The 27,743-nt window shown below is 41.9% G+C and overlaps 1 protein-coding gene across 1 annotated transcript in view; it reads right to left on the bottom strand.

Moving 5' to 3' along the window:
• SH3RF2 (SH3 domain containing ring finger 2) overlaps positions 1-27,743 on the bottom strand; it is a 280,359-nt gene that overhangs the window by 135,947 nt on the left and 116,669 nt on the right. Inside the window, exon 2 of the mRNA XM_088443979.1 lies at positions 5,901-6,326. Coding sequence (XP_088300105.1) covers positions 5,901-6,278 — 378 coding nt within the window. The 5' untranslated portion in view covers positions 6,279-6,326. The remainder of the gene's footprint in view (positions 1-5,900; positions 6,327-27,743) is intronic.

Raw genomic sequence — 27,743 nt, 5'->3', positions numbered from 1 at the left:
TTCAACAAGATAATAAACAAGAGTAAATACTGCTCGGTTCACTCTCTGCTCTCTGTGTGTTCAGAGTTATGGAAATCTACAAGCGTTACAGCGCTTCCATTTTCTTTACCAGTTCAAAAAGTTCTACCCAGAATTTTAAAATGACATTAGAAAACATTGTTTAATAAATAAGCACTCTCTTTCCTACAGTGGCGTTTTAACAATCGAGGGGACTGTGAGCGAGTTTTTGTGCGGGCCCCCGCTTCCCTAAAAAATAGCAACAGCGCAAGCTGAAGGCAACAATAACTCTGGCACAGCCCTTTAGTTGTTGCTATCTTCTGTGCGTGCGCCATTTTTCAGGCGATTTCTTAAAAAATATGGCAATGGCACCATATTTCTGAAGAGATTGTGAAAAAAATGGCCCAATCTCTTTTGATCAAGGTGTGGATTATGGGCCCCCGTGACCTAGGGGCCCGTGCACACTGCACACCCTGTAACCATTATAGATACGCCATTGCTTCCTTCTGTAACAATAAAGTACGGTAAAGGTGTTTCATAACATGCGCTGTAGGAGAAAAAAAAAAAAGTCTGTAATCTAATTTAAGACTCCAATGATGTGTGACAAGAAGACAGATACCAGCTGTCAATCACAAGATGTGAAAATCTGAAGAATATAACACGTGGGAGCTACAACTTAGAAGAATTGGGGACACCATAGGTGGAGCCATCTTCTGCTACTTTACCATATAAAAAAATGATCTCTATAAAGTAGCTGTTCATGTTAATAACTATGAACCTTGAGGAATTTGAAAACGCCCACATTCTGTACAGTCACATCTTGTATTACAGAGGTTCCTGTAACAAAGAGAGGACATTTGTTGTATAAGTGGAGAATCTCACAATGTAATAATAGCTTTAATGAAAGAGACAGCTCATGGAAAGGCACATATAAAGGAGCATTACATTCTGCTTGCATATTGCATTCACCTGCACTAACAATAGAGTCAATGCTGTCATACAGAAACATCACTAGTCTAACTAAGAATACAATTTTATCCTTTTATTATAGGCAGTAAATGAGAAAAATCTAACATTTTTATTTTAGAGCTATCAAAAGCACTTAGTATGTCTCAAGGTAGCTCTGCACAGTATCTTTAAAGTGACTTCTATTGATAAGATTTGTTATTTTAAGCATTCTGAGAGGCAGAATACACTTCATCCTATACTACTACTTTCCCTAGGACGCCGGCTGTCTCTATATAAGAGTTGGTATTACAGGAGGGAGGAGAGTATATTAATGCCAATACTTGAATATTTTTTTTTTACATTTTAAAAGAATTGATTAAAGTGTAAACATATGTAATTAACCCTTTCTAAGCTACAAAAATTAAAATAGAATTAACCATGTAGACTAAGGGTTTTAATCAGTATACTAAACAATGGTTTTGCAGCGTCTTTTTTCTTTTTTTTTTATAGGCAAAATTGCTGCTTTAAACAGACAGTATTCAGAGTTGTGCGCAGACCCGATGGTTTGTGTAAAACTCTGATGGTTGGAGATCTGCACAAGTGCAGGAGTTGTACTGCGCATGTTTAGATCTACTATGAATTCGCTCGCAGTGCCCAGACGCCGCAGCCTGATTGACAGGCTACGGCTGTTTGGGAGCGGCGCGTTGCCCCCATTTTCTGGGCGTGCTGAAGCCAGTGGCTGCGCCCTTGTGCGCAACTTGTCCCGAAGATTACTCATATGACCGATGTTCACACAGAGTGATCCAATGTTGTGTCTTCGGACGCAGCAGTGGATCACATAAACCTACAGGAAGCATCTATTTATACAGGTGATTGATTTGCATTCTGTTCCTGCACGGTTGAGATATGGGAATCAGTGGGTGGTGATTGATACGTGGTCGGTATTGTGGTGTGAGAGATATATTAGAAGAAAAAAAAATTATATAATCTCTCCAATTGTAAATATTTATGATATAAAGGGACATATAAGAAGCCTGACATTCACTAACAGAACAATGGAAAACAGCAGACTAGTAAGAGCGGAGGAGGCAGAGAACCCAGGGAGATCAGTGATCGCAGAGGCTGTGAGGTGTCAATTATGCAGGAGTCAAGCACATTCCGAACCACCCGGCAGTCCAGTAGCAGAGGACACTGCCCTGGCCTGCGGCGCCCCCTTGTCATGCCTGCCACTGCGCCCAGGACACGTGCCCCGCCTGATCTCCCTGGATACTCCACTGTGTCCACATACGTGTACATCTCACCTACCTGCGCTACAAGTCGTTTTAAACGTAACTCAAGAGCAGATGCAGTAGCACACAGAATATAGGCATGCTGGGATATAGGCATCATTTTAATCAGCAGAAGCTGCTTGTGCGTCCTTTTCCCTTTACGAATAAGTCTCATTTCAAGGTAAATAGTTGCACGAAAAAACGCTCGGCAAGTCACGCCACAGCATGGCGGAAGTAGAAGGGCTGTTTAACCTGCAAGGAAGATGTATGTGGACACATCTGAAGACAGAATATATAGTACACAGATTATTGGTGTAAATCGAAGAAAACTTTCACACAACTGTTATGATCATATTAAGATTTGCTTAAAAACAAAAAGGCTAAAAAAAAATAACAAAATTCATTCAAATTTATCCAAATGCTCTTTATTTCCACTGCGCAAGTCACTGCACTACATGTTCATGTATTGCTTGATAAGCTTTGCAGGTTTTGCAGAGGCCTCTCCAGAGACCTGATCAGCTAAAAATGTATCAGCTATTACTGCTTCTGAGAGGCCCATTTTAGAATGTATTAAATAAACTGTGGAAGATTTATTTCAGACTAGAAATTGAGAAGCAGACATTACACTAAAAAGCCGTATTTTACAAACTAGTCATTCAATGAAATTAATTTAATGCTTAAAAGCACTAGTAAGATCTCTGCGATGGGAATCATACGTATGAATAATTTTGCTGGTTTTAGAATTCAGACTGATGCTTCATAGCGCCGACATATCTGCTACCTGCCTGACTTCATTACCTGTCACTTTACAAGATCACAAAAGTAATAATTGAACTAAATGCCTGTATGACCTATACAGATCTTTTTCAGGTTATTTCTCGTAGCTCACGAATGGAGAAAGTATGTTCTGTTCCTACCAAGAGGTGAAGTGAGAACCTTGTCCAGGTACCGGAGAAGATCTTGTCACCTCCCTGCGCCTACTAATTCCACAATTCCTCTCCTATTGTACTGTGCCAGCCTCCACACACATTGGGCCTCTAGTTGAAGCTAAGCCCCTGACAGTTGGATAGATGTTAGAGAGAGTTGGGTACAGGATCCAGAATGTCAGGATGCAAACCGCCAGAATACCGACAGCGACATCCCGAAAGTTAGAATTCTGACAGGTTTTTGTTAGTATTGTAACCCTTACCCTAACCCTCTCCCTAACCCACCCCACCTGTCCCGCAGCACAACCCAAACTCTCAGGTCCCACAGCCTAACCATAACCCTCCCCTCCTGCAGCCCCCTGACCCTAATACTTACTTTATAATCTGTTGGGATTCTGAGAGTCAGGATGCAGTTGTCTGTATTGTGACTGTCGGTATCCTGATTGGCGGCACTCACGGATGATATAAAATAATGGTCCTAATGAAAGTTTTTCAGAAACTGAAACGCTGAACTATAGGTTTGTGTGGACCAATTACTACTTATTATCCACAAGTGCCGCTAATCTGCTTATCTATTTGAATATCCATGTGGAGCACCCAGAATATTGCTGTCATTTCGGAACGGAGTCCCAAGTCAGTGCAGTGTATATATATTGCCCTGATGAACATCGATATGATTGAAATGGATATTGGGCTGTTTACTTATGCTGCACATTTCTGCAAAGAAGCTCCAGAAGCAACAGATACTGTTCATTACAGGTTAACTAGGATGGAGTAACTATTATTAAGTCTATTAAGACTTTAAATTTACCAATAAAAAATATAATTTCAGAAATAAAGTATCTGATATTTAAAATAAGTTGTGCATTTATTTAATGTCCATGTTTAAAAGGCGTTCTCTGGTTTTGGAGGGACAACCTCCTCTCAACAGCATCCCCCAATGCAGAACAGATTCACAATACTACTTTACTTGGTATTCCAGCAGCCAATCACAGGACAAGATGTTAGCAGCTTTGAGCACAGTGACTAGTGAATAGAGAATGAACAATCTGATTGTACAGGAGCAGAATACTGTAAATCATTAAATTGGAATTGGTCTTCCACTCCCTGCTCTTCCCAATAAGGGCAGTGGCTACAATCAAATAGATTATTGTTGACTTAAACAGACACATGAGGGCACAGGACATACAATGTAAAAATAGGTGGACAGCAACATTACTGTGTAGTATACCAATGAAGTTCGTTGTGGCAAGGTATTTTACAAAGTAAATTTAACTGAAATGTAGGTAAATAAAGAAAATAATGCCATGTTACAGCACTTAACACCCATTTCTTTATCTTATGAAGAATGATCTGAAATATGCTTGAACCTATAGGCACTTTTCAATGATCCCTCCCGGGAAATCCTAGCGAGGGATGTCCAGGTGGGAGGTGCATCACTGAAGCCCCTTCTGCACAATGCAGCAAATTTGCTATGAAATGCATCATTGTGCATACGGACCACCCACTTCACTGCAGGCGGGATTTGGGAGGCTTATTTACAGTACTGGAAGTGCCTGTAGCTGTAGGTGACATTTTTATTTGATCGTAAAACTGTGATGTATTAAAAAAAAACATTTTTCTTGATTTATGATCTGTCAGAGAAATAATATCCCATTGTCTGATTACAGTGAGCAATCCTGAACTTTAGAGTCCTTTCTCACAACATTCCTTATTACTTATGTCACAATTGATACTCAGCCTGTAAACTCATGTGCTTACACTGTCCAAGCACAGACATGAACAAAACACAATATCATTTCATTAGCAGGATGCTCTGATGTTTAGGCCAAACTAAACATACTCTGGCAGAATTCAGCATCAGACATTACATGTGCTCAGGAAAAAGATGGTTGTTTTTGTATGGGCTAGTCATTTCTGGTTCCTCCTGGTATTCACAAAACACAAACTTACTTACACATACAGATATAAAGCAAATACCATTACAAATTATTTATTATGATGATCAGTTCTTTATATAGCACCCACATATTCTGCAGTGCTTTACAGAGAATATTTCGCTATTCACATCAGTCCCTGCGCAATCTATGTTCCCTACCATATGTACACACACACACACTAAGGTTAAACATGGGGAGAATATACAAAATCCACACATTGTGGGAATCAAACTTAAGACCTCAGTGCTACAAGTCAGTAATGCTAACCATTAGATCATCTTATATCTTTGCAATTGCCTGCTCACAATGGAGGCACCATTCTCATATTCATGAGAATACAACACAATTCACTGTAAATCAATACCTGCTCAACAGTCAGGCCCCACAAATAATCATCAAGCATTGCCTCAGCAATACCAGTGGTTCCTACTGAATTGGCAGGCTACATCTTATCATACTTGACTACTTTGTGGACCTATTTTGGTGGTCCATGAGGCTAGCTTGTGTGGTGAATCCCATAAACAAGTCCCTGCTCACTTTCACAGTGAAGTGGGAGGGATTCAAGAGAGTGACAAACTTTCTCAAGAGTCTAAGAGAAAAGAGAAGTCCCTGAAATTCAGCCCCCCAGACATTCTAGGAGAGTGAGCATGTATTGTTCATGTATATTGTTAAGGTCACAAGATGGCTGCCTCAACGTACTTCTAAAACTACAAATCACTTTTAAACATTTTTCTCTACTAAAAAACATAGACCCATTGGAATACTCACTACAAATAGTAATAAAAACAAGCATAATGAATATAAATTATAATGTATCTTACCCCTTCTACTTCAATTCTGGCCTTTGGAAACAGCCTGTAATTTGATTCATGACTTTGTTTCTGTTCTCGACTCTTCAGAAAAGAGTCTTGGGCAAACAGTCCTCCCAGTCGTTGAAAGGAGGTTTTCCTCACCAAGCCTTGCCCACTCTTTATGCCTTCCAGTAGGCGTACTAAGAGTAAGTTTGCTGGCAAATCCTCAATGCTGCAATACACTGGGGTCCTGCATTCTGGGCATCTCAGCTCCTTCCTGGCTTTCAATATCCTCTGCAAGCATGGTTGACAAAAGGTATGCTGGCATGGCAATACTTTGGCAGTGGCATCCAATTTTCCTAAGCACACAGGGCAATTCAGCAAGTCAAGTACAACTAAATCGTCCATTTTAGCCAAGCAAGTCAGCTGAACCAGGAAGATGAAATCAGCATTTCACTAGAAGAAAAATAAAAAATAAAAAAAAAATGAAATGTTTAAAAACAGATCACAGCACAGAAGGTTCCAGGTTCTCCATTCAAAGCAGAGCGTGTTTATAATTTTGAATTCAGACCTTCTAGCACTATTCTGAGAATCTTACACAGGCAAAATACAGAGCAATGCCTAATGAGACAGCTTGCAGATGTGCACCTTATCTTTACAGCTCAGTTTAAGTGAGTCATTTGTGATTCATAATATGATAGAAGTTATAAAATGCTCCCTTCCCATAATGTGTTTGTCAGGATCTATGTTGCTCACAGCATTATCCACTAGAACTTCCAATTGTAGAGCTGACCCTAGTGTGTGTCAAAGGACATGATAAGTAGCAACCTTGGTCATGATCTTCATACAGTCAAATAAACAAACATGCAGATCACACACTTGTTTCCACAGTAAGCTATTAGGCTATGTTCATGTAGGGCCACTATGCTCTCTAGTGCTTTATAAGAAGGACACTCTATATATTAACGGAGCCACCTTATGTCCTGGAAAGTCCTTCTCTTGAACCCAAATCCCCCCCTCTTCCAAAGTCCAAATGATCCTTTTTGGTGCCTTACATTCTGTTATACACTCCAATATAATCTCCTAGAAGTGACTGGCTGTGTGGCTCCTATAGTATTATCCAAAGGGGAAAAAAGGGTTAGAAGAATAACATCTAATACCTTATTCATTATATTAATTTGTGTTTTATACTGTATTTTAGTTATCCTTGCCTACTCTCCCAGAGTGCCCAAGAGACTCCTACATTTTGAGTAGAATACGTTGCCGAATCGAATCATTGTAGTCCCGTCCCCAGCAACATGTTAGCATGAAAATCATATGCGGCATAAGCATAAATACACAGATGCCACTGCAGTAATAGATGCGGTAGCATCTGCATCCTCCTCTGAATCTGGCCCCTAGTAAGAACTACATAAGAACATAACAGACGTTAAGCTGTTAGTAAAACTCGTGACATTTCCAGGGATAAATTCCTAAATACCTGGTACAGTAGTCATAGGAAAGCAGGGAGAGTTGGCAGCAATGTGTTAGTAAGCTCTCCTCTCCACTGTCCCCCAGGTTAACTCCAGCCAGCATCTTAATTGGTTTCTGTGATGCTCGTGCATAGAATCATGCAAAGGATTGAGATGTCAAGTGATCTGCCCTGAGGTGCAAATCACTGGCAAATAGCCATTGTCTAATGCATGAGTAGAGCAGGTTGCTATAGATGACACACTGCTACAGATGCCAGTTCTCCCATATATTCCAACATGACCAGTTTAACCTGTGAAACAATAATCCACTCTGGTTGTCCCCCATTTTTACAATTGAATTAACATGTGTTAAATTACATTTTTATAAACATCTATCTTCTCCAAATGCAGAAAATAGTGATTACAGGTGCTCTCTTACTCAAACCTGACCCCCAGGAGATGAGGGGGGGGGGGAGGGGGACGGGATGACCCGATTTGTGCTGAATTACGTCATCATGTCACCAACCCTGCTTCACAATGCTGGTAATCTCTGCATTGTGTAGCGGGGACGGGACCACGATCATGCAATCGTGTGGTCCTGCCCCTAATGCCGGGGAATGTCCCTGGCCATGCCCCCCTATGCCGCGCCCCCCCCCCCCCCCCCCGCTATGCCGAACTGGCTACTCCAGCCAGAATGTCGGCAAGTATGACACATAGAAAATATGATGAAATGTAAATGGAAACAAAAATCCATAAATTACGCACCCAAACAGTTGAAATGGGAGCCATCTGCACCAACACAAATATATTATAATCATGCTTTAGTTACAGAATGTAAGTATGGCCCACAGCAACGTACAGAGGGAAAATGACAAGACAGTATATGGTACAATGCAATAAGCAATACAGTATAACATTAACAAATAACACTACAACTCTCAATATAGCTACTGTTGCCAGTGGAGCAAGGGGAAAATTCATTACAAGCTGAAACTTGTAACCATATGTAAGGACACAACTAACAGGTTTAGAGCCACTGCAAGTGGATACAAAGGAAAGACAAAGATGAGCCCAGACAGAGAGTGCAAGGAGGAGGTAAACGAGTATCTGGTGAGCAGCAAGAGCTGCAGATGATAAGACAAGAGGGAGAAGGGCCCTGCTCATAGGAGCTTACATACTACTTACATATTAAGGAAAGTGTTCAGTTTTCAAAGCTTTAATACAGAAGACAGACAGTGAAATGCGCCATGTAGAACAGTACTTACATACCAAGACTAAATGAATAAACAGTGTACGGCTTACCACTGCGGATTGTTTCACCAAATAGATTTGCTGCATACTAGAACAGGTGGTGTATTTATAACAAGTAATAATTATATACCACACCCAATATGAATGTTTACATACAATACGTTGCCCAGACATATAATTAAAATGAGATCATAAACAAAATCACACAATTTTTCTGTAACTTTTTTTTTTTTCAAGGTTCATTATTTCCAAATGTGACCAAGAGCCAAAATAATAGCTATAAACCACACAATAGCAATGACAAAATCAACAATTCTAACAGCAGCAACAGATAGCGGAGGTTGTTAAACATTTTACTAGTAAAAGAGAGAGCTAATAAAACTTGGTAAAGGAAGTGTACATATCAACTTTATGCAGAGCGGCTCAAAACTGAACATTTAGTTCTGGGTGGAGTTCACTGAGTTATGATAAAAAAATACACCTTTTTATTTAAGATTTGATAGGAACTTATACAGCTATAAAACAAATACACAACTCATACTGTAAAAAATAATTACATATTTAAGTTTTAGTCAATTTCTGAGGAGGTTTCAAAATAGAATTGCTACATAAGCTCTTAAATCTAATCATAATCATGAATGTAATTTTCATTTACCACTTGCCAATCACCTGCTAACTAATAGCACACATCCACTTGACGATTTCTATGAGCGATTGAACGATAACGATATCGTTCAATCGCTCATGAATCGTGCATGAATCGGGCACATTAATGTCGGAAACGACCAGTGATGTGCGCTCCCGCTGGTCATTTCCGACATCAATCACCCCCCGAACATGCTGGTCAACCAGATGATAACGTCAGGTTGAGCATGTTAGGGGATGATTAATGTGCCTATACTGAACGACTGATCGTTCAGTGTAGGCACAGCACAGACTGAACGACTGCACGATTACAATGTTGTAATCGTGCATTCGTTTTTTGGTCTGCTAGTGGATGTGCCCCATTAAAATGGCTGAGCAGTGGCCTCTTAATTCTGACCTGACATTTTCAGATGGCATTATAACAGAAAGAAACATTGTTAACATTCTCCTAAGGCAGGGATGAGGCCCGCGGATTCATTTGGCCTGGCCCTTGGAGCTTTTTTCTGCTAGCCATATCTGGCTAGCAGGGTGCCTAAAATGGCACCCTGCAGCCAGAATCTATGCAGCAGTGCCACCTGGAGCGTCCATAGGACACTTCAAATGGTCACACCGCAGCCCTTACAGCCCCCCGCAGCATCCGCAGGATGCTCCGGATACTGCTGTAATCACCGGCGATTGTGGTCCCGCCCCCATGTGACATCACACCACCAGGCCCACGAATAATGTTATATTTATCAAAATGGCCTTTGGCAGAAGAAAGGATCCCCACCACTGTCCTAAGACATAACCTGAGATCGAGGAAGGTTGCCCAGAAATATCTCACTTCATTCTTGATACACCGCTAGCAGCACTTTGTATTAAAAGCTGCTGGATAGATTGAAAAGGGTGACATCACTGCAGTGACATCAGAAGGACTTTCCCAGAAGGAGACAGCCCAGTGAAATATACAGTAAACTGCAATTATAAGAAGCATCTGTAATAGATCCATTACAACTGGTGTCAAAATATATTTTAAGCACTACACAAATACATTTCAACAAGTAGAGGAATAGGGGATGTAGTCTGCATCCCAGTGGTCGGGATGCCAGCGGTCAGAATTCCCACACAGTCGGAATCCCGGCTCCAGAATCCTGACCGCTGACATCCCGACAGTAAGTATTAGGGTAGAAGTTAGGCACTAGCAGCAGGGTGGAGGGTTAGGCTACGAAGGGCGCAGGGGGGGGGGGTTGGGTTAGGTTGCAGGAAAGGTGGGTTTGGGTACTTACCTGTATGCATCAGGATTCAGATTGTCGGAAATCCGCTGTCGGTATTCTGACCGCTGGTATCCCATCCGCCGGGATCCCGTACCCAACCCAAGGAATAAAATCCATTAGTTCCAATTATCCATTACTCAACAGCATTGTGGGATCTTTTACCTATTGTATCGGATTAAAGTTTACCTAAATATCAATGGGCTTGCATTAGCTATGTAAAAGCTTTTTTAATTATTATTTATTTTTATAAAAAAAAAAAAAAGAAAGCCATGTAATTAATATTTATTAATACCTAAAAAAAAAACCAAATTTTTTTCTGATATTTCTTCTCTGTTTAAATAAATGATACCAAAAAATAAAAATATGCACTCCCAAGCTAGACAATTTGCTTGGATATAATTGGGGTCATGAAGTGGTTAAAGACCAGAATCAAATTTCAACCGCAATTTACATTAAAAGCGCATTTTTCCATACGGATTGTTGATCTTAAACAACCTGTATTAAGTACCCTTTTGGGCCCATTTATCAATAATCGCATATTCAATGTGATCAGGGTTCGATATTAGTGCTGGAATGTAGTGAATAGCACATGCAGGAACAGGGGCTCAAAAAGGAACCCAACCCTGTGATGTGCTCGGAGAGAAGTGATCGCATCAGCGGTCTATTCACTCCTGTGCATAAGCGGTCTACTGACCTTGCATGTGCAGCGGCCATTGCTGAGGAGGGTCCTACCGGTTTGCTTTGCGAAGTGTAGCCCATAGTTTACAGTGGTACAACGCCATCTTAAAATTGTGTTAGCTGCGGGGGCCAAACTCCATAATGCAAAGAATCACATCTCCCATAGAAACCTATGGGTGTTGAGGATGTGACAGAAATGAAGGGACTGTCAATCCTTCCATAGTACATTTAAAGGGTACTTAATATTTGTGGGTATTCCCCAAAAATGGGTGTTTTCAGGGAATATGTCGCAAATATTTCATGACAAATGGCTCCCTTTGTCATACAACACAATGAATCAATAAACAATGCAGTAAAATGTTTTGACTAGTCCTTAACCCTTCATGCATTTAATCACACTGCAGGTAAAACACATCGACAAAATAAAGTGCTAAGGGTTCTATTCTGCAACAGTAACGATGTTGCCCAGAATATTATCGGGCAACATCGTCACAAGATTTTATCAATTATGATAAATATGTAAGATATGCAGCAATATTTTCAGCAGGGACAGCGGTTGCGGTAACAAGCTGTCCCTGCGATGTCACAGAAGGCATTGTTATCGGGATTCCGAAAACAATCCCTTCCGTTTGTTCCTCTGCGCATGCTCAGTCATGGGGAACAGTCATGGGGCGCTCGGGAACAGTCTCTGTCCTGGCTTTCCGTGACCGCGGAGGGGTAAGTACGTCTCCAGCCTCCCGAAACAGAATAAAGCCTGTATACACATATCATACTAGCCTATATACATGTATATTTATGTGCTTTTATATTTAACATTTATATATAAATTTTAAATATAATCGCACATAAATATACATGTATACAGGCTAGTATAAAGCCTGTATACACATATCAATCAGTTTTGGGAGGTTTAACAGGCTCTAAAGGACTTACCTGTCACCGATCACCGGGAAGCAGGGACGGAGGCTGGGCAGGCTTACAAAATGCTGCAGGGACTTATGGGAAAATTTCCATCTGTCCCTGCAGTTTTCGGGAAATGGAAGTATTTTCTTCATAGAATGCCATTCTGAGATGGCGTTATATAAAGGAAATATTTATCGAGTGATTTAACACTTTTTGCTTTGCTGAATAGCAAAAAGTGTTAAAGCACTGTAGAGATCAATGGCTGATCCCTACAGTGCGGTACTCTGCGAGCAGGGAATTAATGGAGAAGATAATTGCGTTATCTTCTCCATTATCCCATTGCTGAATAGGGGAGCTACATAAAAAATACGGAAATCATAGTTTCCGTATTTTTTATGTAAAAAAAAAAATCAATGCTGACCCCCAAGTCCTGTTTATCAATATGTGCCAATAGGACTGGTTTTCTATTGTCGCTTATCGCAGCCATAATCAATAAAATCTTGCAGAGGCAGCTGAGCGATACTTTGCCGAGTCAGTCTTACGGGATATGTGCAAATGGGATGCAATCGGGAAACCGGCTGCCTTAATACCGACAGCCGGCTTCCCGACTGCTTTATCCCGGCGTGGGTTAAATGACCGGCATCTATATCTAGACTCCTGTCATTTACCCGAGCGGACAGCCGCGGGGGGGGGGGGGGGGAGGGCTTTAGGTTTAGGGCACCCGGGGGGGACTTAGGGTTAGGAACCCCCCCCCCCCCCCCCGGGAGGGTTAGGTTAGGGGGAGTGAGGGTTAGGTTAGGCACCCCCGGGGGGGACTTAGGGTTAGGCACCCGCCGGGGGACTTAGGTTTAGGCAGCAGGGAAGAGGGGGTTTAGGCTTAGGCACTTGGGGGGAAGGTTAGGGTTAGGCACCCCTAAGGAGGGTTAGGGGGTTAGGTTAGATTAGTTTATACTTACCTTAGGGACGATCGGGATTTCCAGCGCTGTCGGGCTTCCACTGCCAGGAACTCTGCATCTGTCAGCCTGCTGCTGCCGGGAATCGCATGGCCGGTATATATCTCCGCCGCATCACATTAAAGCAGATGTATAGGCACCTGAGGGAATCCTACCTCAACATCTCAGGACTATATACAGTGGTCTTTGCCGCCATAATGTGACGCGAGGAAGACAAGAAATGCGCAGTATGAAAACGTGCCACACATTCTAAAAACAATATATACAAATATACTGTACATCACTTTACTCCCCTCTTTCAGTCATTTTGTTGAATACAACTTTATATAGTTACAGATTTATCTTTTCACAATTGTGGCCTGATTTTATAGCATACAGTAATAAATGCATTTATTTCCCCCATATGCGTTATCACAGAGCCCTGACAGCTGAATAGGGCACTCCATAGTACAGGCACTAAGGACATCTGTAGGTGCTGGGAGTACTCAGGTCAGTCACTTCCTATAAAAGTCTCTCTGATCGTTTATAACTTTATATCATATACAAAGGCTGAGAGCGCAGAGCCCCCTCTATTATTGTGTACCCTCAGTAGAGCGTTGCTGTGTCCGGCAATAGAGACCCTGTACAGACTGACCTTTCCCGTGCACCGAGCGGCGTCCCACAGACCTGCTGCTTTCCTGCAACTGCTCTGCACGAAACACTGCAACACACTCAAGTATGGCTCTGGTAACTCTTCCATTGCCGGCCTGGGTAGTTGGCCTGATTCCCGGAGATATGTGCATAGATTAGCCTAAACACAGTCACTGTCTGAGGGCTCATAGAGCAGGAATTAAGCAGATTCACCGTATGAGCTAAGCAATAAAACATGTCCCGGCATAGCAATGATCTGTAATGTACAGGGGGGGATTTTAGCTACACAAGTTAGCAGAGTAGTTTTACAGCAGTATAAAGTTATTACTGTATGTTTTTGCTACCCTGTTACTGTATTCTGATGGTCCTTACTGTATGTTTTTGTTACCCTGTAACTGTATTCTGATGGTCCTTATATTCTATCTCACCACAAAGGAAGAAAACACTGCAAGGTAAAATACTTCTACTAGCACACAAACCAACTGATGAAACTGCATTATAGCATACATTTAACAACTCTTCCCTTGTCTAACAATATCTTCCAACTATGGACCGTATTCAATTAGTTTTGGCTCCAATTAAAAAGTTCCGCCTACCTGACTTTTCGCCTACATCGCGTGTTTTGGAGGCGAAAACTTATCGTGCGCGTTCCCGCTTTTCGCCCTATTCAATTACTAACCAGGCAAAAACGGCAAGCGGCAAATGCAGAACAGGCGGAAAGTACTGTCAGAATAGAGGAAATCAGTCTGAACCCCCCTAAGTAAGTACCTCTAACCCTACCCCCTACCCTATCCCTCCTTTAGGGGGTGAAGTTGTTTAAAATCCTTGTTATTAGCATCCTTGTAAAAGTGGTGAAGAATGGCTTTAAGCAGTATTATTTGGTGAAAAAAGTAGTCTTGTCAAATTTGGGGTACTTGAAAATGGGTGCTAGCATCTTTTAAAGTGAAGTTTAAAAAAACGTGAAAAACCCACCTGCTGCATGCACCTGCAATCCTAAAAACACCTGACCCATCCTTGCAGACCCAAGAAGGCTATTTCGCTAGTTTTTATGCTTGTCCCCCCACTTTGTACTTTTTCGCCTGCAAAATGAAAGTACTTTTTTTGGGTGATTTAATGTTTTTTTTTGACACAGTTGTCCTTTGGGGGCTGTCCCAAGGGTTCTGAGTGGTTTCGACACATTTGCACCCCAAAATTAAAAATTTGCACTTCTTTGCTCCTGCTATTCTTAGGCAAATCTTTTTCTCATATTATATTGTATTCACTTTCCGCATAGGCGAAAACCGTCTGGAATTGAATTTGGAGATAAGTTCCGACCACGCAAAAAGCCGCAATCGGCGATACTTTTCTGCAGAAAATGGCTTTTTGCCTCTAATTGAATGCAGTCCTTTACCTTGCAACACGCTCAACAGTGCTGTGGCGTAACTGTCTGAGGCAACGGAATTGTCAACCTTCAGGTACCAGGTGGTGCGGGTTGGGTGTGCCAGTAGGGGCATGCAGGGGAGGGGTAAGGAGGCAGTAAATAAAAATAATCCTATTGTAGTTGGGTGCTAAGGTTGCTTACAATTAATAGACATAATATTATTATTAGTAGTAATAATAATAATAATAATAATAAATATTGAATATTCTAAACATTTATATCAGTGGCTATTGGGCTTTGACCCCTCGATTAAAAAAAAGTACAAGGAGAGCTAATCCCAAACCACAAGAGGAAGGGGCTATTCAGCGCTATAATACACTGCAATAAAATAAATAGAAGCTAATAACCGTGGGAAAATATGATTAACATATAGGCGATTAGTTTGCAACAAAGTGCTAGTGGATAAAAAGTGGCTTATAATTCAATAAAAACCTTTTAAACATATAAAGTGCTAGTGCAAAAAGCTATCTTATAAGTTAGTAGAATGTACAGAGCATATTTGATAAATAGCAATTAAAAAATAAAGTGCAATAGTGAAATTGGTAAAATATATAATTTATTCTATACGTAAAAAATAAAAATCAATCGGATACACAAACAGTGTGTACATAATTCAATATAATGTGGACATAATGCGAATAAATAGTTAAATCAGGGTTCATGGGGTAAGAGACTGCTGCTCATTAATGCTTTAGTAATATACATGTACAATTTTTATTGAATACAAAATATGTAAAATTTGCAATGTTATAACATTTATAATCAATAAAGCAAACATCACAACCCACTAAACATGAATAAGTGTAATACCGTCATTATTTTTTCTTGTCCATCTTTAAACAGCAGACTATGTAAATGCGAAATCAGTATGTAATACCGCCGGCCACAAGGCGGTTCTAATCCCGACAGTGAAAGCCCGGCAGGGGTGAAGATCCCGATTGCTAATTTAGGTAAGTACCTCTAACCCTACCCCCTACCGTATCCCTCCTTTAGGGGTGCCTAACCTCCCCTTCCCGCACAGCCTAAACCTAAGTCTTCCAGGGGGGTGCCTAACCCTAACCTCCCCCCCGGTGGTGCCTAACCCTAGCACACCCTTCCCCTAGCCTAAACCTAACCCTCCCAGGGACTTTAAGTCCCCCTGGGAGCCCTAAAACCTAACCCTATCCCCGCCCCGCGGCTGTCTGTACCCGGCTTACTTTCGTTCGGTATGCCGGGCGTCGGGCTCCCGGCGTAAGTTTAATGACCGGTGTCGGGATTTCGACGCCTGTAATTAGTACCTTGCCAGGATTTGACAGTTGGGAAGCCGACGGTCGGCATTTCAACAGTCGGCTTCCTGACTGCATCCCGTAAAGGAAGCCTGCATAAATGGCCACACAGAAGATCAGCTCTGAGCACACATCACATTGCACCTTGAAGTGGATGGGCTACAGTAGCAGGATACTTTACCGAGTTTCAGTCTTATCAGCTAGGTACAGGAATCTGAGGTACACTGTGCAAATTAGCATATACTGGACAGAAAATTGGAAATATGCTGCTTGGTTTGATGAATCTCAAATTCTGTTGTGAATACAGATGGTGGGATAGTAGGCCAGTGCCGTAACAAGCCAGCTCTGTGCCGGCCCCGCCCCCTACACATGTGACGTCATTAAGTCCAGCCTAGGGAACAAGGCCGCTGAGACTGCTGCCAGCTGGGGCCTGGGGGACAGGGTTGCTGACACTGCCGCTGGCTCTGGTAAGTAGAACACTGCTCGCAGCGTCCTAAAGACTCTGTAGTAGCACTCCAGGCACCCTGCAAGCCACACGTAGGTGGCTGCTCTCTGTGCGTCTGCACCGCTCACACACCCCTAGTTACAGCCCTGTACCAGGTTAGCAGTGTTATGGTGTTGGGAGTGACCATTGTTTAAATTACACAGTCTACCTAAAATAAGTAAGTATTTGCATCTTTTTATGGACATCTTCTAATCGCTACTACAGTACCAGTAGCATAAAGCGTCATGTTTCATGCTGGTTCCACATACATGTACAGTATGTATGTATATATATATATATATATATATATATATATATAAAATAATGAGAGACTGATTTAAAGGTGCTCTCATTAATCTATCACCATCCTCAAAGGGCAAACTGTGCCGTTCTTAACCTGAAAAGCATAAAGAGGGGAGAAGTGGAGGATGAGGTATTAAAGTGTCTCAAGTGGACAGTGGGTTGTGGGAGCAGATGTGAGAACAACATACTAACCGACTTTCTGGCAGTCCTCTCCGGGAGGGGGCAGCCAGGTCAGTGCAGCATGGTGCGTGGGGGCAACCTAAATGGGCTGTGCAGGGACGTGCCAGCGTGATCGAATCATCGCTGCCCCCCACTTTACAAGGCGGAGGACGATGACGCGATTCAGCGAGAATCACATAAACCCCCCCAAACCGCCAACCTACGCTAGCTAATCAGGTTCGGGGGGGGGGGCAGCCATTCCGGGAGACTTACTACTCTTGTGGCGGCCTTGGTGCCGCAACTGATTTTTGGGAGGCTCCCGGCCATCCCTGGTTAGGAGGCAAGTATGTAGAACAAGGAGGGGATTATATGGAATGGAGAGACAATGGGAGACATAACACAAAGAGGGAGCACAGAGTCGCTGACATGGGAGGGGGGGTAAGTGAGACAGGTACCCATGCAGAGAGAGGTACACATCACATACAGGTTGGTGACAGAAAGACACACAGACAGATTATGGGGCAAGCATGATGGGGGGGGTGATGTAATTATATATATTAATGAACCCAATTATAACCATTTGAAATGCAAATCTCATGTATGAAATGTTCTAAAAAGAAGCCTGGCAGCTCAGATCAGCAGAAATAGCTACAAGCTTGCAGCACAGTCTGTTTATTTGAATGAAATGTACAAGGGGATGCAGTCAGGAAGCCGATGGTCGCAATGCTGACCGCCGGCTTCCCGACTGTCTAATCCTGACAGGAGACTAATGTCAGGTGTTGAAATACCAACGCCTGTCATTATCCCTACGCCGGGAGCCCGACACCCAGCATACTAAACGAAGGTAAGTCGAGCGGCGATAGCCGCGCGGCGGGAGGGTTAGGTTTTAGGGCTCCCGGGGGGGACTTAGGGTTAGGAACCCCCTTGGGAGGTTAGGGTTAGGCTATGGGAAGGGGGGTTTAGGGTTATGCACCTCCAGGGGGAGGTTAGGGTAGGCAACCCCCCCTGGGAGACTTCGGTTTAGGCTCCGAGGAAGAGGTGGTTAGGTTCAGGCGCTTACAGGGGGATTAGGGTTAGGCACTAGGCGGGAGGTTATGTTTAGGCACCCCTAAGGAAGGGTTAGGGATAGGTTAAATTCTTACCTTGTTGGGATCTCCTCCATCGGGCATCCACTGTCAGTATTTGAAAGGCCGGTCATAGGTCCGGCAGTCATTCATACCGATTCCATTCTGGGCCTCGGGGATGGTCCTTGGCTGGAATATTTTAAGGTATCCTGCTCCTCGGACGTGAACCCCTTAATGTTAGGGACACCAGTATAGAGGACCCTTGACACTGGCCTGGCGCTTATTCATATATTTGCAAATGTATGTAACTAATACCTCTGAATTTCTATTATCATGTAGGATTCAAGTATTTTTGTTGATATTGCTGCAGTGTGCTTGAGGAATCTCCCTTTTTTTCTGTGGTTCAGTGTACACCCCGCCCTTTACAAGCACCTGTGCAATGTCATTAAGCTGATATGAGCGAACACCATACTTTTTGTTTGCAGTTTTGAGAGGCATGAAGGGAGCCAGCATTGGGAGGGTGTGCTAGTCCGTATAGTGCCATGTGGAGGTTTTCTGGGCTACCTCCTAGGTGAGTCAGCTCTCGGCTTATATACATGTGCTGTTATTATGCAGTACATTAATTGTTATTATATGACCCAGAGTGGGTGCTACTATTAGGTAGCAATAATTATTTTGGGTGAGCATTTGGGAGTGTGGTCCCCGGAGTTGCTTTGGCTGGGCATTTTTCAGGGCATCACCACTTAATTCACATAGATACTTTTTCATCACCTTTCTATTTGTTTCTTTATTATTTATGTCATTTTAATTCTTCCTCATTTTATTAACACTTATTGATTATCTTTGCACAGCTATACTTTACCCTTCACTATCACCTTTTTTCCCCTTTTCGTGTGATGCCCTGGGGATGGTCCTTGGCTGGAATTTTTTGGGGTATCCTGCTCCTCAGACGTGAACCCCTTAATGTTAGGGACACCAGTATAGAGGAGCCTTGACGCTGGCCTGGCGCTTATTCATATATTTGCAAATGTATGTACCCCTGAATTTCTATTATCATGTAGGATTCAAGTATTTTTGTTAATATTGCTGCAGTGTGCTGGAGGGAATCTCCCTTTTTTTCTGTGGTTCAGTGTAAACTCCGCCCTTTACAAGTACCTGTGCAATGTCATTAAGCTGATGTGAGCGACCACCATACTTTTTGTTTATCATCCTATTTATGTCATCAAGGGAGCGTATTTCAGATGTCGGTATGTATCTGGTGGATTCTCTTGTCAATCAAAAGGTCTTATAATATAGATCTCCAGTATAATCTCTTAAATTTGTATGTGATTTGAAAAACTGTTAATTATATATGTACCAAGGTAATTATCCCTAATATTATTCTCTAAAATCTAAATAACATATTATTAACATTAATTAAATAATAAATGAAACTATATATTTATCTTAGTCACATCCCAACCTTACTACTTATTGTATTATTCCAAAAATCCACTAAACCTAATATATTACCAATTCTATCCTAATATATAGTATTATATCTTCCCAAATTATTGCTAAAATATGTATTCATTACAAATAATATTATATATATATATATATATATATATATCTATATCTATATATGTGTGTGTGTGTGTGTGTGTGTGTGTGAAAAACCATATATAATATATATATATATATATATATATATATATATATAAAGCACTAATCCACGGCACTCACCCCTTTTAACTAGTTTTGTCAACTGTTTTCCTAGGTGCTTTGCAACAGGTGTGCTTGGTGACTGTATCACATTTAAAGGAAAGTTGCTGTGAGCTTTAAACCTTGATAGCATACCCTGAGTTTAACACTAATGTGATGGCTATGTCCATGTTATAATTCTGAGCAATAGAGTAGGGACTTGCAGTAAAGCGGGGGCTGCAAGCTTAAATGCATTGATCAATTCATGAACCAAAACCCCACTGTTTATTATCATTGTTGTTAGTTATTATGGTGAGTGCAGAGCCCCTGTGATATATATATATATATATATATATATATATATATATATATATATATGAAAAAACATAATTGTGTCTACTAAATAAGTGCTATTTATAATTTTTTTAAAATTGAAATACAGTGAAACATTTTTCAACAAAGCGCACAATCACTGAAATATCTTCAATACATTTCAAGGAGACATTTCTAGAACATAACAATAAATCCTGAATACAATGCATTATATTATCTTACAACAAACTTTACAATAAAACACATTATCAGTGAATTGTGAAATAAATACATACAACCATAAATATTAATAACAATAAAATAATGATTATGGCCGCGATTTCATAGACCAAAATAAAGTATTGACACAGAACCCCAGGTGAAAGACCCACCATTACCCCACTAATTAATCAGATGAGATCGCTGCAAGTCTAGTTAAATACCACGTTGAGTTTTTTAGACTATGGTGGACTTGTAGTCTTACCGTTAATGGTAGGGTGTTTACATAAGACTCAGAGGTTATGAATAATCTTTCCACTCTCATATCCCTGAACAAAAGCATTTCTATCCAATCCATCCTAAATAAAAATTAAGTTTATTGAGAAACAAAGGTATTTGGGGGGGCCTGCAGCAATCCATCCTTGCAAAATGGTCTTCCTCCCTACAGCACTAAGCGCTACCAAGAGTTTCTTCCCTGCTTTTGTAATTCTTAGATCTGGATCAGTAATCGCTAGTATTGCCCATTCCGGAGTGAATAGTACATAATTAACCACTTCCCTGGCATGGTCGTATCAGATATGACCATACCAGACTGGGCTTCCCCTGACATGGTCGTATCTGATATGACAGACTGAACGAGTAAACCAAGAATTGGTAAAATTCATTAGGATGTATGTTTCAGCCAATCAAGATAACTGGGTCTCTCTGCTACCTTGGGCTGAATTTGCCCACAATAACCTGTACCATGAGGCATCGGGACATTCTCCATTCTTTGTTCAGGATGGTCTGCATCCAGTGTTACCAGGCCTTCAGCCATTATCACTCCCAGCCGTACGTGATACATTGAATCGATTCTTTAGGGTCTGGAAGATGGTAAAGAGAATTTTGTGTAGAACTTCAAGGTACAAGCTGTTTGCAGATAGGAGAAGGAGGAGGGGTCTGGTGCTGGCTAGTGGTGATAAAGTCTGGCTGGCAACCAAACATCTGAGATTAAGGGTTCCGACAATGAAATTCGCTCCCAGATTCATTGGTCCTTTTCAGATCTTACAGGTGATCAACCCAGTGGCATATAATTTGAAACTTTGAAACACTATAAGAATACCCAATATGTTTCATGTTTCTTCTCTTCTCAAGTGCTTGGAGCTCAATTGTTTCTCAACTCATTGCAGCCCTCCTCGTACGATTCCAGTAGACCATCAAAAGGAATATGAAGTGTAACAGATTTTGGACTCTAGGGTTTCTACAGGAGCTGTTCAGTTTCTAGTAGATTGGAGGGGCTATGGTCCTGAAGAACATTGCTGGGTCAAGGCTTCTGACATTCATGCACATCATCTTCTTTAGAAATTCCACCGGAAGTGTCCCAACAAACCATTTGTGGGGTGTTAGGTGCCCACCCCTAGAAGGGGGGGTAATGTCACAGTACGCCGGACCCCGGCCACCACTTACCGGGTCCGGCAGCACTGGAATCTGCGGCGGACAGTGGGCGGGGAGGCCCCCGGGCCTGCTGACATGATGTCTGCTCCGGGTCCCCCGCATGCCGGCTGGAAGTGCAGGCGGTCGTGGCTCTCCTAGGAGCGTGTGCACTGTCCTGCAAAGTAATTTAAAGGGACAGGCGCGCCAAACGTGAAGTCACATTTGGTGCGAGATTTGAACCTCCTCTATAAGAGGAAGTCTCTGGCACCAGACAGGTGCCAGAGTATAGGCTCCATTCCATACTCCAGCATTCCTAGTACTTACCTGTTATCCTGACCTTGACCTTGGCTTGTTTGTGACTCAGATTTCGTCTGACCCCTTGTACCTCTCCTGATATCTGGTTCTGACCTCGGCTGCTTCTTGTGACCCATTTACGTCTGCTCCCTGGTACCATCTCGTCTGTTTGGTTCTGACCCAGACAACACAATGAGGGGCGCACGAAATACTAAATGTGTATATACAAACAGCAGCTCACCTAAGGATAGGCTAATCCATGTGCTAGGCAGAGAAAACAAAAGAACAGGGAGCGCTACTTTGTATAGCAATAATGAACCTGAATAGGTTGAAAATTAGATAGATTAAAATAATCTATGAAGATATTAAATCATCAAGATATTAAATCATCTAATTTTCAACCTATTCAGGTTCATTATTGCTATACAAAGTAGCGCTCCCTGTTCCTTTGTTTTCTCTGGTTCTGACCCAGCCTGTCGACTAAGTTTATTCTTCTGCACCTGATCCAGTGTCCACCAGTACCTGTATAGGGGAACCTAACCTGAGGGCCACGACCTGTGTGTCAGACGCAGCCAAGTCCATACCTTCTTGCGAGGGTCCCTGGTGAATACCGCTGGCACATTAAACTCCGCGCCTCAGGCATAGGTCTAGCCAATTCCCTAAATATGGGCCGCATCCACAGTCCGTCCAAGAGTTGTGACAATAGCGCTATCAGCGCTGTCCTTCTCTCTCTCGCTACCCTGCTAGCAGCAGCTCAGCGGCTGCAAACTAGACAGAGCAGCCGCCAGGCAAATAGAAGGCAGTGCTGACCTTTTCTCCACCGCCCCCCCCCCAGCGGCTGAAAATAGTAGAGGGAGCAGCCGCTGGCCAAAGAGCAAACCCCTCCTCTCCCTCCCACATATTTGCGAGCCCCACCCCCCATGAATAAACAGCATATACAGTCAGGTCCATAAATATTGGGACATTGACAGAATTTTCACATTTTGGCCTCTATTCACCACCACAATGATTTTGAAATGAAAAAACAAGATGTGCTTTAACTGCAGACTTTCAGATTTCATTTGAGGGTAATTACATACAAATCGGGTAAACAGTGTAGGAATTACAACAGTTTCAATATGTGCCTCCCACTTTTTAAGGGGCCAAAAATAATGGCACTATCAACTCAAAAGCTATTTCATGGACAGGTGTGGGCTATTCCCTCGTTATTTCATTATCAATTAAGCAGGTAAAAGGTCTGGAGTTGATTCTAGGTGTGACATTTGCATTTGGAATCAGTTGCTGTCAACTCTCAATATGAAATCCAAAAAGCTGTCACTATCAGTGAAGCAAGCCATCATTAGGCTGAAAAATCAAAACAAACCCATCAGAGAGATAGCAAAAACATTATGTGTGGCCAAATCAACTGTTTGGAACATTCTTAAAAAGAAAGAACGCACCGGAGAGTTCAGCAACACCAAAAGACCCGGAAGACCACAGAAAACAACTGTGGTGGATGACAGATTAATTATTTCCCTGGTGAAGAAAAACCCCTTCACAACAGTTGGCCAAATCAAGAACTCTCTCCAGGAGGTAGGTGTATATGTGTCAAAGTCAACAATCAAGAGAAGACTTCACAAGAGTGAATATAGAGGGTTCACCACAAGACGTGAGCCACAAAAACAGGAAGACCAGATTAGAGTTTGCCAAACAACATCTAAAAAAGCCATTACCGTTCTGGAACAACATCCTATGGACAGATGAGACAAAGATCAACTTGTACCAGAGTGATGGGAAGAGAAGAGTATGGAGAAGGAAAGGAACTGCTCATGATCCAAAACATACCACCTCATCAGTGAAGCATGTTGGTGGTAGTGTCATGGCGTGGGCATGTATGGCTGCCAATGGAACTGGTTCCCTTGTATTTATTGATGATGTGACTGCTGACAAAAGCAGCAGAATGAATTCTGAAGTGTTTCCGGCAATATTATATGCTCATATTCAGTCAAATGCTTCAGAACTCATTGAACGGCGCTTCACAGTGCAGATGGATAATGACCCGAAGCATACTGCAAAAGCAACCAAAGTTTTTTGTTTTTTTTTGCTTTACATTCTTGCAGTTTACATAAACTTTTTTCATCATCCAAAGACTTCTGAATGATTATGCTTTTTTATTTAATCTTTTATTTTAAAGACACTACATAACAATAAAAGATTCAGCATATAGCAAATTTCAAAATGTGGGAGAAAAAAATATAATAAGAGATATCATTCAGAGGATCCCACCAATCTTACTTGCAAATATAGCAATAATATGTAGTAGTTTTTACATTTTCTTACAGAACAACAGATAAACTGATAATTAAACAATGGATCAAATATCCTTGTTGTGACAAAATTAAATAAAGAGAAATAATAATAAAAAAAATAAAAATAAAATATATATATATATATATATATATATATATATATATATATATATATTAGGAAAAACAAAAATGAAATATAAAGAAAAGGAAAACAAAGAAAGAGGGAGGAAGCAAGGGGGGATAGGGCAGTACTGAGACATAAAGAGAGTATCACAGAGGGGCTCCCGGCAGGGAAGAAGTGTGGAAAGTAAACCAAGGATTCCACACCTGTTGATATGCGGACACAGTATTGTTTAGAAGGGAGGTAATGTATTCCATGGAGGAAACATATTGTACTCTATTAATTAAGGCAGTTTTGAAAGGAGATTGAGGTGATTTCCAGTGTTTGGCTATTAAGAGTTTAGAGGCATTACATATATGTACAATCAATTTATTCTCAGCCTTCGACACCAAACGCAAGGGCTCATGAAGCAAAAGTACAAGCGGATCCATGGGAACAGTACAGGAGGTAACCTCTGACATTAAATCAACTGTCATAGACCAAAACTGTTGGATCACAGGGCAGTCCCACCAGATGTGGAAAAAAGAGCCCACCATACCACAGTTGCGCCAACACTGATCAGAAGAATGTGGATACAAATGATGCAACCTTTCAGGAGTTAAGTACCATCGAGTATATACTTTGAAAGCCATTTCTTTGATGCTGACACTAACGGAAACTTTAGTAATCCACTGTCAGATGCGGGACCATCCCACGTCGTCCAATTGCAACCCAAGGTCGCGTTCCCATGCCACTTCAAAAATTTCTTTAGTGGGTTGTTCAGGAGCTAAAATAGAATGGTACAACACTGAGATTGCACCCTTACGTCCCACAGAATACAAACACTGACGTTCAAATGGGGTAGGTTGGCGGAGATTCTTGGAATGGCATTGGGTATGGACAAAGTGAGAAATTTGTAAGTAGGGGTAATGAAGTGTGGGGGGAGGTTATAACGTTCCTGAAAGTCTGCAAATGTAGATGGAGCTAACTCCCCAGATAAATGCAAAAAACGTGTGATCCCAGGGGAGAGCCAAGGTGCGGTCCATCTTGTAGAACAACCCGGGGGGAATAGAGGGTGTTTCCAAAGAGAAGTTAGGGGAGATGGATAGGATGTGAGTGAGAGACGTCTATTAATTGCATCCCAAGTTGACAGTGTAAATTGGATAGAAGGATGAGTGTAGGGAGAGGCTGGTCTGTGGATACGTGGTAGCCAGGGGAGAAAGTCTACACCCAAATCTGAGGATGAAGCACTTTCGATATCTACCCATTTCTTGGTACCAGGGGGAGAGTGCCACGAAATAATATGACTCAATTGGGAGGCGTAGTAATAGTTCTGCAGCAAAGGAAGGCCTAAACCGCCTTTATCCGTAGACTTGGACAAAGTCAAGCGGCTCAGGCGTGGTTTTTCCCCCCCCCCCAGATAAACTTCCCAAACAAAGTTTGCAGGGACTGTAATACCTGCACAGGGACTCGTACAGGAAGTGTTTGGAATAGGTATTTGAGTTTAGGAAGTGCGTTAATTTTCACTGCATTTAACCTACCTACCCAAGATATGTACAAAGATTTCCAAGTCGATCCAAGCCTCTGAAATAGGAGGGTATAGTTTGCATGATATAAATGGGAGTAGTGTTTTGTGATATAGATTCCTAAATATCGAATTTTTGCGGGTCGCCGCTGAAATTTATAGGTGGATTCCAAACGAGCCCTAATTTGACGCGGGACATGCAGGGAGAGCGCCTCAGACTTTTCTTCATTAATATTGTAACCTGAGAAAGCACCAAATTGGTGCACTTCCTGAAACAAGGATGGGAGGGAGACAGTCGGGTTGAACAGCGTGAGAAGCACATCGTCAGCAAATAATGATATCTTATATTGGTGACAGGACACTCCAGTAATATTAGAGTTAGATCTAATGCGTGCATCGAATGGTTCTATACAAAGTGCAAACAGCAGAGGCGAGAGAGGGCATCCCTGCCTAGTCTCATTCCCCAACCTGAATACTTCTGAACAAATACCATTAGATGAAATCATAGAGAGTGGACTTTGATATAGAAACCGGACAGCATGTAGAAAACGATCACCGAAGCCAAACACTTCTAAGGTATAGAACAAAAACGGCCAGGAAACCCGGTCAAATGCTTTCTCAGCGTCAATTGCCAGAATCACCGAGGGTAACTGAGAGCGATTGATACTGTGTATAAGATCAATAGTTCTACGAGTATTGTCCAGTCCCTGGCGGTGGGGTATAAAACCTACTTTATCCGAATCAATTAATACAGGCAAAATCTCATTGAGTCTATTCGCCAAGACTTTAGCGAATAATTTGATGTCCGTATTCAAAAGGGAAATGGGTCTAAAATTAGAGCACAAGTTATGGTCCTTGTCGAGCTTAGAAATAACAATAATTTTGGATTTTGTAGATTCAGAGTGGAAAAAAGATCCCTCTAAAATAGAGTTAAATAGATTTGTTAGGTGAGAGATTAAGGTGGTACCAAAGGACTTGTAATAAATCATCGGGAAGCCATCTGGGCCCGGGGCCTTTGAAGGCTTTTGGGACTTAAGAGCCTTAATGACTTCATCTATCAAAATATCCCGACCAAGATGAAGCACCGTGTGGGAGCTAATGGATGGAAGATTACATGAAGCAAGGTATTCCTTACAATGCCGTGCGGATACAGAAGGATCAGAGGATGTGGGCAGATTATATAATGCCTCATAGTAAGCATTGAATGTCTGATTGATAAATTTAGGATCAAAACACAATCTACCTGAATTATCTTTTAAAGAAACTTTCGCTTGAGCGGCACATTTAGCTCTCAGTTTGTTAGCTAATAGGGTGTCCGCTTTGTTGCCTTTATCATAAAATTTTTGCCCAAGCCAGCGAAGACTTTTTGCTGTTTTTTCAGCTAGGAGATTGTGCAGCTCGCCCCTGGCCTTATCAAGCTGTCGCAGTATCGAAGCAGAATGAGTGCGTTTATGTTCCGCTTCCAAGTGTTGAATCCGACCGTTCAAAACCAACACCGCAGCAAGTTGAGTTTTTTTACGCTGAGAAGCATACTTAATAATTTCCGCCCTAATTACTGCTTTATGCACCTCCCACACCGT

The sequence above is a fragment of the Taudactylus pleione genome, unplaced genomic scaffold, assembly GCF_031769625.1.
Source record: "Taudactylus pleione unplaced genomic scaffold, aTauple2 ptg000342l, whole genome shotgun sequence".
Lineage (NCBI taxonomy): Eukaryota > Metazoa > Chordata > Amphibia > Anura > Myobatrachidae > Taudactylus > Taudactylus pleione.
The sequence above is the reverse complement of the archived record's forward strand: the minus strand, read 5'-3'. Positions and strand labels throughout refer to the sequence as shown.